Source organism: Lepidochelys kempii, chromosome 4 (genome assembly GCF_965140265.1).
Source record: "Lepidochelys kempii isolate rLepKem1 chromosome 4, rLepKem1.hap2, whole genome shotgun sequence".
Taxonomy (NCBI): Eukaryota; Metazoa; Chordata; order Testudines; family Cheloniidae; genus Lepidochelys; species Lepidochelys kempii.
This window is the reverse complement of record NC_133259.1, coordinates 31,595,216-31,609,902: the sequence shown is the minus strand read 5'-3', so window position 1 is coordinate 31,609,902 and position 14,687 is coordinate 31,595,216. Positions and strand designations below refer to the sequence as shown.

The window sequence follows — 14,687 nt, the reverse complement described above, 5'->3', positions numbered from 1 at the left end:
CTGTGACCAGACACCCCCTTTTTAAAGGGACAGTCCTGTATTTATGCCCTCCTGCAGGTGTCCTGACTTTTTCTTAAAAATGGGCAAATTGTCCCATATTTTCTGTCTTCCACCCCCCCCCATCGGTACTGGCAGGTAGGGCCATCCTTAGGCATACGCAGCATATGTGGCTGCATAGGGCACCCAAAAATTTGGTGCACCGCTGGGACAGCAGGTAAGAACAGGTCGGCTCCCACACACCCAGCGCGTGTGGCAGTCTCCTTAGGCAGGGGCCGTATTCACAGAGCCGGATGCGCCGGTGTGGCGCATTCTGCGAGAGGGAAAGGGTACGGGGGTCTCTGCGGGGAACTCTGACTCTCCGCCACCAGGCGGCTCGGTATCCTTTTCTGCCTCCCCTTTCCCTCCATTGCCCCAGGCTGCTGCAGTCAGCTCAGTGTGTCAGCAGTGCAGAGGTGTCTGCGAGCACCAGTTTAATAATACTGTGTAGGACTCCAAAAATCCTAAGGACAGCCCTACTGGTGGGTCCTGCTGCTGGCCTGAGCTCTGCAAAGTCATGGGCCAGGCCATCCCTTCCCCCCCCCCTCCTCCTCTGCGGTTGGAAACAGCTCCCATCCCTTCCTTCCCGCACAGTGCTGAAAGGCTGCTACTGACCATATTCTGTTGTGTATCCTCGCAGAAATGGGCATGTGACCCTGAATGCCCCCCATGTATTGCCTCGAGAAGATGTGGTGCCAAGTACCAGGAGGGATGGGTTTGTCCCGGGGGCCCAGTCCAGCATGGTGGGTGGAGAGCGCCAGGCAGGGATGGTCGGGTAAGTCAGTCACCTCCCCTGTGTGAGAGAGGTGTATAGGGAGTGTGTGTGGGAGGGGTAGGGATGTGTGTGTCACCCCTCCCCATGTGAACCCTAAAGCCTTAAAGATAAGAAAGTAAATATAAAGAATTTTAGATGCAGCATTTCTTTTTAACAGGGGCTCAGTCAACTTCATGTTAATTTGAATGTTTGTATTACATAGTTCTGACTGATTGCCGATGAACTCGCTTGAATACGAGTAATTTTAGGGGCCTGGAGCCCCCTCCCAGACCCTGAACTCCTCATTTTTGGCCCCACCCCGGAGCCTGCACCGCCAATCAGAGTCTTCACCCCCTCTTACAACCCAACCGCAATTTCATGAGCATTCATGGCCCACCATACAATTTCTATATCCAGATGTGGCCCTCTGCCCAAAAAGTTTGCCCACCCCGGCTATAGGTTGTAATTGACTACAGACTTAATTTGATTTGCATTTGCCATGTCTCTGGGCATCTGTGACATTTTATAGGAGCATATTTTGTTTTGTATTGCATCTGGTTGTTTACAGCACTACAGCTTGTTTCTAGTAGAATCTCTATTCTTTCTTAAAGAAACCTACATTTGTTTTATTATAAGTGATCATAAGTGCTATGTGATTTTACATTGGCAGAGGATCTGGGATTTCTGTGAATAGCCGGTGTCAGGATATCACAGGGGAATGATGCAAAGGAACTTGGGAACTGGGATGCATCTATTGTTAATCTCCAGCGAAGACAAGTCTGGCATAGCCCAGAGGAGAGTGCTTGAGTAGCTAAAAGCTCGTGCTATTAGGGAATTGATACCCAGCCAGGCATAGGCAAGATTCCCTCAGCTGAAGGCGGGAGGTAACAAGGTGACTAGGCTCCTGGGTACCCCAAGAACCATCACACAAAGTCACAAATTTATAAATAAATAATTCAAGCTACTTTTGTGTGTTGCAAACAGTGCAGGTCAAAGCCATTAAATAAAGATATTCTAGAAAAAGTTGCTCCCAACTGTGGAGTTTAGAAAGAAATCAGTGAACCATCACATTCAGCTAGATAATGAGATCTCACATTTACATTAAAATTGTGCTTCCCAACATTTAATGGTTGGATCAGTGGAACTGTGCCTGGTCCTTCTAGCATACCTGAGGTCACATTTGTTTTCTTTCTCCTGTCCTTTTTTTTCTGTCCTCTCATTTTTCCTTCTAGTGGTGTTCCCGCCCTCCCGCCCCGCACCCTTCTGTGTTTTTAATTCCTTACTGCCCTTTACCTTACAGCTTTATTCATCCCTCTCCTCCCTACTCAACTTCAATTATTTCTTGCTTTTTTCTCAGTTTTCATTCTTCTCTGCAATTCTCCCCACATAGCTTTCCTTTGTTTTTCTCCCCGTTCCTTACTGCTGTGGTCTCTCTCTTCCCCATGTTTGACACCATACTATGTTACAGACAGTACACAAATGTGTGCACTGTTCAGTGGGGCTGGGAAGAGAGCACAGAGCTGGAGACTTGTGCCCAGCAGTTTCTCATATCAGGTAAGGACAGGTATACATCCAGAGCAGTAAACCCTATACAATGGAAATTCCAGTCCTAATAAGCTGAATTTTGTGCTGTCTCTGAATAGATTTAAATAATAGAACATAACTGAGATGAAACTAGTCCTGATCTGCTTAGTTGAAAGTCTTTGTTTTGTTTCATCGCTGACTACTTTGATATAATATTATTGTAAATTGATATATTTTAAACTGTAGTTGACTGAGGTGGCCACAGCGTGGTAGGAGTACACTTTTAAAGTAATTGTGTCCACAGTAATTTAATCTTAACAGATGGAAAAACGTGTATCATACTCTGAATGTTCCCAGGAGAGATTGTTGTAGCATTTGCTCAGAAAAATAAGATGCAGATCTTAAGAAAAGGAAAATACTGGCAGCTATCACAGTAAAAGACTACTTAGGCCAATGAAGGAATGAGGACTCATTTGAGTATCAGAGGAGGATAGCAATATACTGAAAGACATTTTTGGGAACTGTGGGGAAACAGGATTCTTCAGAGGACTAGAGGTTAGTTCTAAAGCCTTTCACCTTTAGGTCATTCATTCAAATCTGGCCCAGGTCAGATGAGATCAAAAGTTATTACCCTCTCTTTTCTCTGTACAGTCCCAGTATAATGGAGCCTCAATCAAGAGCATGTGTTACCATCAGGGCTTAAATTCTCAAAGATTATTTCCCAGAGCCCCGGCACCTCCCACAGGGCTGAAGCCCCAAGCCCCAGCGGGCCCTGTGAAGGACCTTGAGATTAAACAGCTTGAATTTGAGACGGTGAAAGGAGAGCCAATGGACAATTCAGAGAGTGAGGTGAGATGACTGGGGCAACAGGCAAGGAAGATGATCTTAATAACTATGTTTCATAAGGACTAGATGGGAGCAAGGTGGGCCAGAGAGGAGGTGATTGCAGTAGACAGAATGTGAGATGATAAGGGCCTGGACAAGTGTTTTAGCTATCCGGAGAGAAAAAGGTGTCCTGGCTTGGAACTGTTATGGAGGAAACATCAGCGGATTTGGAGGTAGGCTGGATCCATGGACCAAAAGGGAGGAAGTAGTCAAAAATAACTTCCAGGTTACTGCCCTGTTTGAGAGGAAGGATGATGGCACTGTCAGCGGTGCCAGAAAAATATACATTTCATCAAAAAGATTTCTCAAATTTGGATGGAGGGAAATATCTAGTGCATTAAGCCCATCTGAATATTTATAGCATGCTGACATGCTTCTGCCGACAATTAATCAAATGCAGTGTGGCACGTGCAGGTGATCTTAACTTTTAAATTGTGGGAAAAGAAGAGCAGGTAATATTTAAGGTGAAATAAAGGATACAATTTTCAATACTGCAATTGAAACTAATTCTGATTTTGATTCATTTCCAGTATCAGCACTATCCTTTAATCATCAGCATGAAGAGAAAAAAATAATCTCTACTTCATTGAGATGTATTTGGAACCCCATTACATTGAAGATGACCCCATGTTTTTCAAGGGAAACTGATGCAGCGACAAATCCCTTAAAGTCCAGATTGTAGGTCCATTAAGCAGGAATTCCACACACACAAAAATCAATTTTCTACCATCACCATGAGTACTCCACATCTCTCCCCAAAGCAGCATTACCTGCCCAAGCCGCCACTGATGTCAGTATTCAATTATATGTAAATTACAACCTGCTCCAACTCATACTGAAGTTAGTATCAAAACTCTAATTGACAGCAGCATAATGGTAAGTATCATGTCTTCTTATACATCTGTAAAGAGTTCTGTAAATAGGAATATTGCTACCATTCAATAGGCATAATTTGACTCCATAGGTAAAGCAATAAAACTTGTACATGAAACCTAAACCCCACTGTCAACCATGAAAATGTTTGGTTATTTGTCAGTGTTTAGCAGACTTGCTCTACAAGAAAACATACCTTGCCTCTAAATAATTTAATCTAGTGACTACCTTGAAGACATTGCTAGTTAAGAGGCACATCACACCTGTAAAAACTGCCTTGATATCTAAATTGCAGCTGTCTGCTTTGAGTCTGTCATCAATGTAAAAAAAAAAAAAAAACAAAAAACCCACGCACACACAGATCTAACAGCCTTATTATCATTTCCCTGATACTTTGTCTAATGACTGCATTTTTATTTTTGCTGCTAGCCAAGCTATCATACATGGAAACTAAGATTTTAGTTGCCCTTGTTCTTCACTCAAATTTCATTTTTATAATTGGTTTCTTTTCTTTCCTTCCAATTCCCCCGCACCCTCACACACCCCAGTTCAGAGCAAATTGCCTAATTTCACTGATTTCTGCCTGTTCATTATTTAGCAATGATTAAATTGAAAATGTTGTACAAACCAAAATGGAAGCTCACAGTGAATATCAACTCCTCTCCCACCATTCTTCCCCCACCCCCAAGAGCCCTAAAGGAAATCTAATCTAACAGACATTAATGTAAATCATGCATGTTGAATCATATTTAATTGAAAAACCACTTATGGGGAAGATTAAACACCTGTCTTCATTTCCCTTTCCTGTCTGAAATCCATACTTTTCAGCATTTTGCAGAGCAGATACAGTTGTATTACATTAAGACAGTGAATATAAACTTCAACTTTGAAAACTGAACTTTATATTACACTGCTGCTCAGACAATTTAGTGAATGTTACAATCCCAGGGCAAGGTCTTTCTGCTAGTTTATAGCCTTTAAAAACACATTCCAAGCTGGGTTGGCAATGGTAGAGCTATTGCTCTGAATCATAGAATATCAGGGTTGGAAGGGACCTCTGGAGGTCATCTAGTCCAACCTGCTGCTCAGAGCAGTACCAGTCCTTAACTAAATCATCCCAGCCAGGGCTTCGTCAAGCCTGACCTTAGAAACCTCTAAGGAAGGAGATTCCACCACCTCCCTAGGTTTTGAATGGTCTTTGATTCTCAATCATTGCTAGGTACTAACATATAATAAAGCATCCTGTCCTGAAGAGCTTACAGTCTAAATAGGTGTATGTTCATTCAATTTGAGAACATTAACAAAACTGTCTTCATTGCCTTGGCAGACCGGAAGGGCACTTCTCTTGGGGGACAGAGACTGTTTCATCTCTTCTGTTAATACCCCACCAAACTATTCAGGAGTTTTAAATGGAGACCTTTGTTTCTCCATGAAAAGTGACCATGGCTGAGGTCCATAATATTGGGAGAAAAATGAGCAACGAATGATACTGAGGACCTCTTCAAACCAGAAGACTACCACCATTGGTCAGTTTTTTAATATCAAATTATTCTTCCCCTTCCATATTTGAATATTGGCTGGTTACAGTATAGGCCGAATGAAGGGTTCTTTGCTCTTAGGGAAGAGCTGTTAAAGGCAGCTTGCAGCAGAATAAAATTGGGCTTTTGCCCTTTTGACTTTTTTTTTTTTTTTGGTAAATCATAGTCTTCTAGCACAGACAGAACTAGAATTACTAAGGTAAAAGCTAGAAGGGGAAAAAAACACTAGAAAATTGGAATAATAATGCTCACCTCCTTTGTGATCTACTGCTGAACAGCACTGTATAAAAGCTAGGTATTATTTAAGGATATTTTAACAGAAAAAAAGCAAAAATGTACAAGCCCATTTTTCCCTTTAGAGATCACCTTTAAGAGAAAAGTTGTATACTTTACTACTAGATAAACTGCAGCTAGTGAGAAATCTCTTCCTAGCTGATGGTTATGCATCGGCTTGTGACCACAAGCAGGAGTTTCTCTAGTTTGTTTTCATAATGTGGAACCCATTTCTCCACCGTTCCTACTTTGTTACATTATGGCAACTACAAGTCTCACTGTAAAAATCAGTATTAGCAGATTTAGTATATTTTACTTGTCCTAACAGAATATTGCATACCTCTGGAGACTAGTTACTTAAGTCTAGAGTTTTAAACGTATTCAGGCATTGCTCTACTCAGTGTTGCAAGGCCTAAGTAAGTATTACATGTCCAAGTCCCATTTTAAAAAAGGACTTAGTCCCCTAGGTGTCACTGGAACAGTGCAAGTGATTTAAATGGCTAAGTCCTATGTCCCAATGACAGGCACCTCGGTGTACATCTATACTGAAAAAAATCTTGTAGCAATGACTCTCAGAACCCCAGGCCAACTGACACAGGCCTACACTATAGGGCTAAAAATAGCAGTACAGACATTCTTGCTTGGGCTGGAGCCTGGGCTCTAAGACTTTTCTCCCTCACTGGGTTTCAGAACCCTGTCTCAAGCCCAAGGAGGAACATCTAGGCTGCTACTTTTAGCCTTGCAGTATGAGCCTGAGTCAGTAGAGCTGGGCTCTGAGACTTGCTGCCGTTTAGTGTTTTTTGCAACATACATATACCCCAAGTCGCTTTTGAAAATGAGACTTGGACATGTTACTTGGGCCTTGCAACACTGAGCAGAGCAATACTTAAAAACCTTTAAAAATCAAGCCTGGTCTACACTTAAAACCTAAGTATATATAGCTACAGCACTTGGGTATGAAAACCTCACACTCTTGAGCACCACAGGTACGCTGACCTAGCCCCCAGGGTAGATGAAGCTGCGTTGATGGAAGACTGCTTCCAGCAACCTGGCTACTGTCACTTAGGGAGGTGGAGTTACTACAGCATTAGAAAAAACTTTCATCAGTGTAGTGCGCATCTACATAACATGTTTCATGGCATAGCTACACACCATTGTATGCTGCTGTAGCGCTCAGTGTATATATGTGCTTGATCTCCCTCATACTTCTGTTGCCTGTTCCTAGGTAGATTTTTATATTGCACTGTGTGATATCTGAACACGGTTGGACCTGCTGCTGCTTCCCTGCCACTTGCATGCTTCCTTGGACATATTACCCAGTCAACAGCTCCCATCTTACTGATTCAGAGTAAATCTTGATTTCCCTCTGTAGCAGCTGTACAGAGTGAGGCTTCACCTTTTTTCTTTATCTCTGGGCTGCCTGTAGAATCAGTTACAAACAGACAGAGCCAGCATCCTGCAACCAGTCATCTCTCCACACACCACACTTTGGGAAATGTTAGTAGTTACCTGAATTTAACAGTAGCAGTAAAATGACAACATTTTATTCTGAGTGGAGGATCAATGACACGTTCCAACTTACTGAGTGAGGAGATGCATAACAAGTTACATTTGAGGACATACCCCAGCCACTTCAGCAGCTCCTCCATCGGTGCTACAAAACTCTTCTCCCCACTGGCTGGCCTAGTGGGAGATCCCTGTTCAGCAACACTCCGTCCCATCTCAACTACATTCAGGTTGCAGAGGAGTTCTGAAGCTCACTAACCCTTTTGTACTGGGGCAGGCCAGGGCCATGAAGGGGAGGCTCTTTCTTCCCATATGCACAGAGAGATTTGAGTGATGATTAAAAAGTTGCATACCGAGTCTGTGTAGTGACTTTAAAGCTCTTCACAGAGTAGTTACAGTGGCTGTGAAAACTACAACAGAGAAGAACATCTTGCCTTGGGAGTGAAAACTGCACTAGAACACCGAACTAAAAGGTTATTTTTGCATTTAGCAAATCTTCTGATGAAGATGCTTTCTAGCTTTGCCCATACTTATGTAGAATGGTAGAGGACACAAGAAAAGTTGAATTTTTATTTATTAGGCAGACAATACAAAGAGATTCACTTAGATTTCTGACTCTGTGCTTGTGCCTTCAACACTTTCACAACAATCTTCTGCTCCTCAATAAGGAAAGCTCGTTTGATTCTAGGGAAGAGAAAAAGCCTTCATTAGCTCTTTAATATATAAACTGTGCTTTGATATTACACACATTTCTCCAAGCCCAGCTATTAAGCACAAAATGATACCTAAAACCCAATTTTTAACTTTTCTACTTGCACTCTTCACCACTGCCAGCACTACTGAAATAAGACATGCATACCATCTGAATTTAAAAATGCTTTTGGCCTCACATAGTATTTTCTTGGCAAAGTGGGCAGAAAAAACACTCAGAAAACTGCAAAGGCCTAGGTATTTCAGGATTAAAACAGTTCTCTCTTCCCCCCCGCACCCTTCATGCACACAGAGGCCACAGTCATGTTTAAACATGGTTATTTTTGTAGGTTAGACATGGTCATTATGTAGAGGATCTCAAGCCTAAAAAGATTGAACGCTTAACTCACCAGACAGCTTGCTTGATGGTTTGCCATACCCAAACACAAATATACCATATGAACATTTCTAGTTACCATTTAATACAAAGGTGGTTGAGTGACATGGAAGAGTAGTTTAATAATCTCATTAAAAAAGCTGCTGTTAGCCTAAGCAAATTCAAATACTAGTGATGGGATTAATCTGATTCTCAAATCCATGTCTCTACAAATACTCCTCCCATCCCTAATTATACACATATAAGACCCACCCCAAAAATAAAGAATACTAGAAGTTTGCCTTGCCACATGGCAGCAGACATTTGTTACACTGACACCCAGTCTGTGGCTCCTTCCTGTTGCCCAGAACCCCTGCTCCCCTCCTGCATGATAGTCAGGATCTTTTCTCCCCCCACTAGCAGCACCAACTCCCTCTAGTGCCATATACAGATTTATTTGCGTGATACAGAGAATCATTTTGTAGCCCAGCAGCAAAAGAACCCTGGAATTGTCACCTTCCTAGTTAATCAATATTAAAAACAGTTTAACTGAACCCTAGATTGCCTTTTCTGTAGGATATAACACAGTAGTGCTCAAGCGTCTCACAGTTAGAAACTTCCTTCACCTCCTGGAGTTGTATCCAAACACCCAATTTACCTTCAAGCTGTCGTGAATATTAGTGCTTCACACTTAGTTCTGCACAGTTCAAAAAGGTGGTTTTTTACTATCACTTTTTTCCATATCAAGCTATCTTTATTCTTAAAGATACACGTTTCATGTGATAAAGCTGCTTTTCACATCATTCACACCTGTAGTAGGCTGTCTTAGTCACAAAATAAAACTTTTATATAGATGAATTAAACACCAGTGTACGGGCTAGCATCCTCAACAAGCTGGGAGGGCGGCGGGGGGGAGGGCGGTGGCACATTTAGCATGGAAAATTTTGAACTACGCATTATGTCAGTCACACACCTGATGTCTTCCACATATCTCTGCAATTCGGTTTTTAAAAATACTTAAAGGTAGAAAAATTGCTAGCAATGGTTATAGTACAGATCAGGCAGGGAATAGTATATTAACCTTTTAACTTTGGAGATCTGGACTCAAATTGGTCTAATACGCGCATAGACGAAGCTCATTGCACCAGGGACCTTTTTGTTATCTCTGGCTATGACATGGCTAATACACATTGGCACTTTGCCATAAAATTAATTAAGATGGCCTTAGTTTAGTGTGCAATGTAAAATTTATCCATATAGCAAAGCCATTATATCAATGCTGAGATGCTCAGCGTGCAGCTAACAGGGACAATAATTGTCAGGACTTGGGTTCAGTGAACAGCATGAAAAAGCTAACACTTCAACTTATATCTATTCTTAGTCACTGTTCACACAAGACAGGCAGAACTATTTAAAATACCTGAGTTGTAAGAATATGTGCTATGTATGCAGAGTAAGGGCTTGTCTTCACTAAGGCGCTAAGTCCATGTAAGTTACATAGCTTCTGCCTCTCTTTCAGGTGGATTACAGAAGTGGATAGGAGAGCGCTCTCCCATCAATTTAGCATGTCTTAACCAGACTCACTAAATCGACTCTGCTGCATTGATCGCAGCAGTGCCAATTTAGCCCTAAGACAGACAGTAAACTAGAAGATTAACTAGTGTCATACTTTTATACAGGGTCAGCTTTGGCATTAATGCTTTCCTTAAATAACTACACTTCTCTCCTGTATCAATCAGTATTCAGAACATAACTCAAAGTTCAGGTTTATACAGAAAGATCATGATGTTTGATGGTAAATTACAATGAAGAATCTAAAACCTTTATAACAAAAAGATAGTAAAACAGGAACCAGCTGGAATCCAGGGGACAAGATTTTGTACATATAAATGCATCTAGATTATTACATCACTGCTGAGTTTCATAGTCCCATGTTTATCCATTCCAAGTCAGTCAAGAGAAATATTCTGTTAAAAAGAATGTTAAGCACCCAGGTCTGAAAAATTTGGCCTATAAGAAGAAAAATGTGTTATTGCTAATATATGAACAGTAATTCTTCTCCCCTCCCCCATTTTGACCAATATTTATGATAAAGTTGCTTAGCTTTTTAAAAATTTACCTGTCACGGACACATTTAGCACACATGGAACCGCCATAGGCTCTGCTAACATGCTTCTTTGTTTTTGACAACCTCATAAGGACTTTAGGGCGCACAGCACGAACCTACGTGAAGCAAAAATTGAAATGTCATACAGAATAATTCATAATCATGCATACTTTTTGGATATACTAGCCATATTTAAAAAAAAAATCAAGCAGACCATTTAAGCATGTCACTTCAGACTAAGCATAAGGATGTTGAGCAGTTTCTCTTGGAAAAAAAAGAGAACTTCTGCTGAATGTGCAAGATATGCTTTTACAAGATACAGCTGTTTGCAATATCTCTTTACTACAAATATCTTACTAAAAAGTCCCTACTTTGATAATTTATTGGTCTAGGATCTCCCCCAACCGGCACTGTGGGAAACTGGTAGTTAAATGTCAGTAGATTGCTTGGGCCAAAATACTGCATGACAACCTGGAAGTGAAGCTGAGAACTAGACTATAAAAAGAAATTCTAAGACTTATCAGTTTTTAAATAACCCAACATGGTTTGTTAATAACATAACTAAGGAAATTTGTGTTACAGTGTCTCTTCAAGTCATTGTACATATTCTACATCAAACTTCATCACACTGTAGACTACATCATAATAGATATTACTGTAATTGCTTTTACTGAAAAGTGACATTTGGACATTATGTACTAGCTATCTTTTAAAGACATTTAGTGCTAGAAACAAGATGACGACGTATCATGTGGTCGAACAAGCTCTCTGGCAATCACCAGCAAGCAGTCCATGTACTACAAACAAATAAGAACCTCTTTTACAAAAAAATTAAAATAAAGCCCCAAATATTTTCTTTACAAATATATCAGTTTTATCAAATACAATGGACACAGCAGCCAGATCAAGCTAGGTTGGTGGTGGTATTACTTGGAAATGGTAGAGTCAGAGAGGATGACAATATGAGTTTTAGAATAGACATTGTCCTTTAAAATGTCACTTTTCACACTGAGCCTGCAAACCCTTTTAAGTGTTTCAGCAGGCAGGGTAGTTAGTGATATATTGGAAGCAATCCTAGCAAAGATTAAATCAATTTCCTTCTTTCTGTAAGAATAAAATGATACCTTTGCTACATGGACAGTTTTTTTTGTTTGTTTTTTTAAAAAATACTGCCGTTACTATAACTCACTTTTGATTGTACAATCTGCACATAGAACTACTACAGTTTCCTACTACAGTATCTCTTTGATAGTTATCTACGTCTAGACTAGCAAGGATTAGACTTTTATGGCTAAATGTCAGTAAACTGCAATTTCATCCCCCCCATCCGAACCAATGAAAAAATATTATTTCCATTGATAACTGAAATTTACAGATAAAGTAAGAAAAATCCTGTTTAAGAACGTAGGGGTGTCATTAAATAATGCTCTGACACCCCCAGAATTTAGTGCAACTGAAAATTTAAATCCATTTAAAAAAATCACTTAAAATAAATATCATCCATCCATATCTATATAGATTATATATATATATATATATAAAAAAGGTGAATTCTGTTAAGTCTACCCATGCCCAATTTTTATTGCATGGGCATTTGCTACTTATCCCCTAAGCTAAAGGGGCTCAGATGCTGTGGATTATAAGCACAAAAATTAAGGAAAAAAATAGCATCACTATCCAATAAATGCTTTACGTTTTCAGAGTTTTAACAACTAATCCTCACAACAAACACATATCTCCAATTAAAGACTGGAAAGCACTAGGCAAGATTGTTAACTGAAAAAAAAAAGAAAAGAAAAGAAAAGAGAAAAGAAAAATCACACAGCAAGTCAGCAACAGTGGGAGTTGAAGTATTTGATCATGGTACCGAAAATGACCAGTTAAATGAGTAAAAAGAAAAGGAGTATTTTTGGCGCCTTAGAGACTAACAAATATATCTGAGCATAAGCTTTTGTGAGCTCACAAAAGCTTATGCTCAAATAAATTTGTTAGTCTCTAAGGCGCCAAAAGAACTCCTTTTCTTTTTGCGGATACAGACTAACACGGTTGCTACTCTGAAACCGGTTATATGAGTACAATACTTACACCGCGAAGTCTTCCTGGACACACACCACATGCAGACTTTGGTGCCTTGCCAACTTTCTTAGTGTAAAGGTAAACAATCCTGTTACCTGGTGTCCGGGACCTGTGTGCATCAGAGAAACATGCAATTAGTGTAAATAACTACATTCAAACAGATAAAACCCTCAGAAACTTTGATCTTACTTACAGCCTGGTCTTGTTAGAGGCTGTGTTGTAGGACAACCTACGACGGTATGTCAGACGCTGAACCATTTTTTATATCTAAATAAAGGAATGAGAGAAAGAGCATTAGACTCACAATGATCTTTTGCCACTAGGTTTAAACTTTTGTTTTGGAGGGGCGGGGGGAGAATTTGGACAACAAGAAGTAGATGACATCATCAGTGAATTATATTACTTTTAATGGCCCTGCCAACAGCAGTACACTGAAGTTTGACATGGGCAGCAGAATGCTTCAGGTTTCACACCTGCTAGTAGTAAAGATGTAATACTAATCCCACAAACATAACAATAATAAGCTCTGAGTCTTGGCATTTGTCTCCTCTAAATCTCAAAGCACGTTATAAAGGGGGGGAAGTATCCGCATCTACAAACAAATTATTCTATGTTGAGATGTTGTGGAATCACAGTGTAGCTAGCACCTACATACTGAGCGCTTGAAAACCCCTATACCTTTCATAGCAGGCAGAACTGTCTGCTCCCCGTCTCCTGCCCATTGAACGACAGCCCTGTCACCACCACTGCGCCAGGCCCATCCCAGAAGCCCCGTGTTCGCTCTCCCGGTCGTTCTGACACAAGCTGCACGAGTCACTAGAAGGCAGCAGGGCTCCCCCATCTCCCTGCCTGGCGCCCCAGCCGCGCGAGAAGCAGGAGAGGCGCCCCCACCAAGCGGGTATCGCCCGGCCCGGCCCGGCTCCGGAGCATCCCCGTAACCCCGCGGCCTGTCGATGGCCCCAGCGGCTCGCCAGGCCGCAGAAGAGAGTGCGGGGCATGGGCTGCAACCAGCAGGCGCGAGCCCAACCGCGGCCCCGCCCGGGACACCCCGGTCCCGAGGCTCCATCCGGGCCTTGACGCAATCCCCGCTCCTCAATACCGCCCTCCCGCGGCTCCCCACACTCCAGTACCCGCCCGGGACTCAGCCCCAGGCCGCCCGGGCCCGCCAATCCGCGGATGGAAGCGGATCGAACCAGCTCCCGTACATAGGCCAAGCCATGGAAGCCACCATACCTGGTCTCGCCGGGATCGGAAGAGGAAGAGGAAGGGCGCGGGTCAAAGTTCAAATAGTGACGGAGCAAGCCCGGAAGTAGTATTCCCGTTTACTAGGTCAAGCTTCCTGATCGCCGTCGAGCGGGGCATGGGTATCGCCATGTTGTACGGAAAACTAAGGGCTACTGGCCGTGGTGTGAGTTTCTGCCTGCGGGGGTGTTGAAGAAGATCGGGCGAGAGCCCACAGTTCGCCACCGTTGGGCCGCCTCTCGCCCTCCCTTCCCCGGCCTGGAGCGCGGCCGGGGAAGGGGTTCGGGGTGCGGGAGGGGGCTGGGGCGCGGGCTTCGGCTGGGCAGCGTTTACCTCGGGCGGCCCCCGGCAGTGACTGGCAGGTCCAGCTCCTAGGCTCAGAGGCGGCCTGGTGGCTCTGTGCGCTTTCCCTGCCTGCAAGTGCTGCCCCGGCAGCTCCCATTGGCTGTGCCTCCGGGCCAATGGGAGCGGTGGAGTCGGGGCAGGGCATGGGGGGCAGCCTGCGGAGACCGGCTGCGCCTAAGCGCTGCACATGCTGGCCACGTCTGGGAGCCGCATGGAGCCAGGGCAGGTAGGGAGCCTGCCTTAGCCCTGCTGCACCGCTGACCGGACTTTTGGCCGATTGTAATCTCCCAGATTGCTTTTAATAGTCACCAGGGGATTGAGGCCGATTCCGGTAGACTCTTGGCCAATCCGGGAGGGCTGACAACCTTAAATTGGACCCATAACACTGGCTGCGGCCACCCTGGCTCTAACACACACAGCACTGTGCGTACCTTACAAACCCAAACCCTGCCAGAGCCAAGC

At 42.8% G+C, this 14,687-nt stretch overlaps 1 protein-coding gene across 1 annotated transcript; it reads right to left on the bottom strand.

Moving 5' to 3' along the window:
• Window positions 1–7,945: 7,945 nt before the first annotated feature.
• RPL34 (ribosomal protein L34) lies at window positions 7,946–13,997 on the bottom strand. The gene is made up of 5 exons (XM_073340866.1): window positions 13,872–13,997; window positions 12,832–12,905; window positions 12,648–12,747; window positions 10,575–10,678; window positions 7,946–8,073 (listed from the first exon to the last, which is right to left on the bottom strand). Exons 2-5 carry the CDS (start codon window positions 12,894–12,896, stop codon window positions 7,989–7,991), a joined length of 354 nt encoding a protein of 117 aa, XP_073196967.1. The 5' UTR covers window positions 12,897–12,905; window positions 13,872–13,997; the 3' UTR covers window positions 7,946–7,988.
• Between the last annotated feature and the right edge of the window lie 690 nt (window positions 13,998–14,687).

Bases quoted from the DNA above. Each gene is read 5' to 3' on its own strand.
- RPL34 (XM_073340866.1), bottom strand. From the start codon at position 12,896: ATGGTTCAGCGTCTGACATACCGTCGTAGGTTGTCCTACAACACAGCC. The intron at 10,679-12,647 runs GTAAGTATTGTA...TGCTTCACGTAG, and splicing joins GTCCAGGAAGACTTCGCGGT to GTTCGTGCTGTGCGCCCTAA. The intron at 8,074-10,574 runs GTAAATTTTTAA...TCTCTTCCCTAG, and splicing joins GCTAAATGTGTCCGTGACAG to AATCAAACGAGCTTTCCTTA.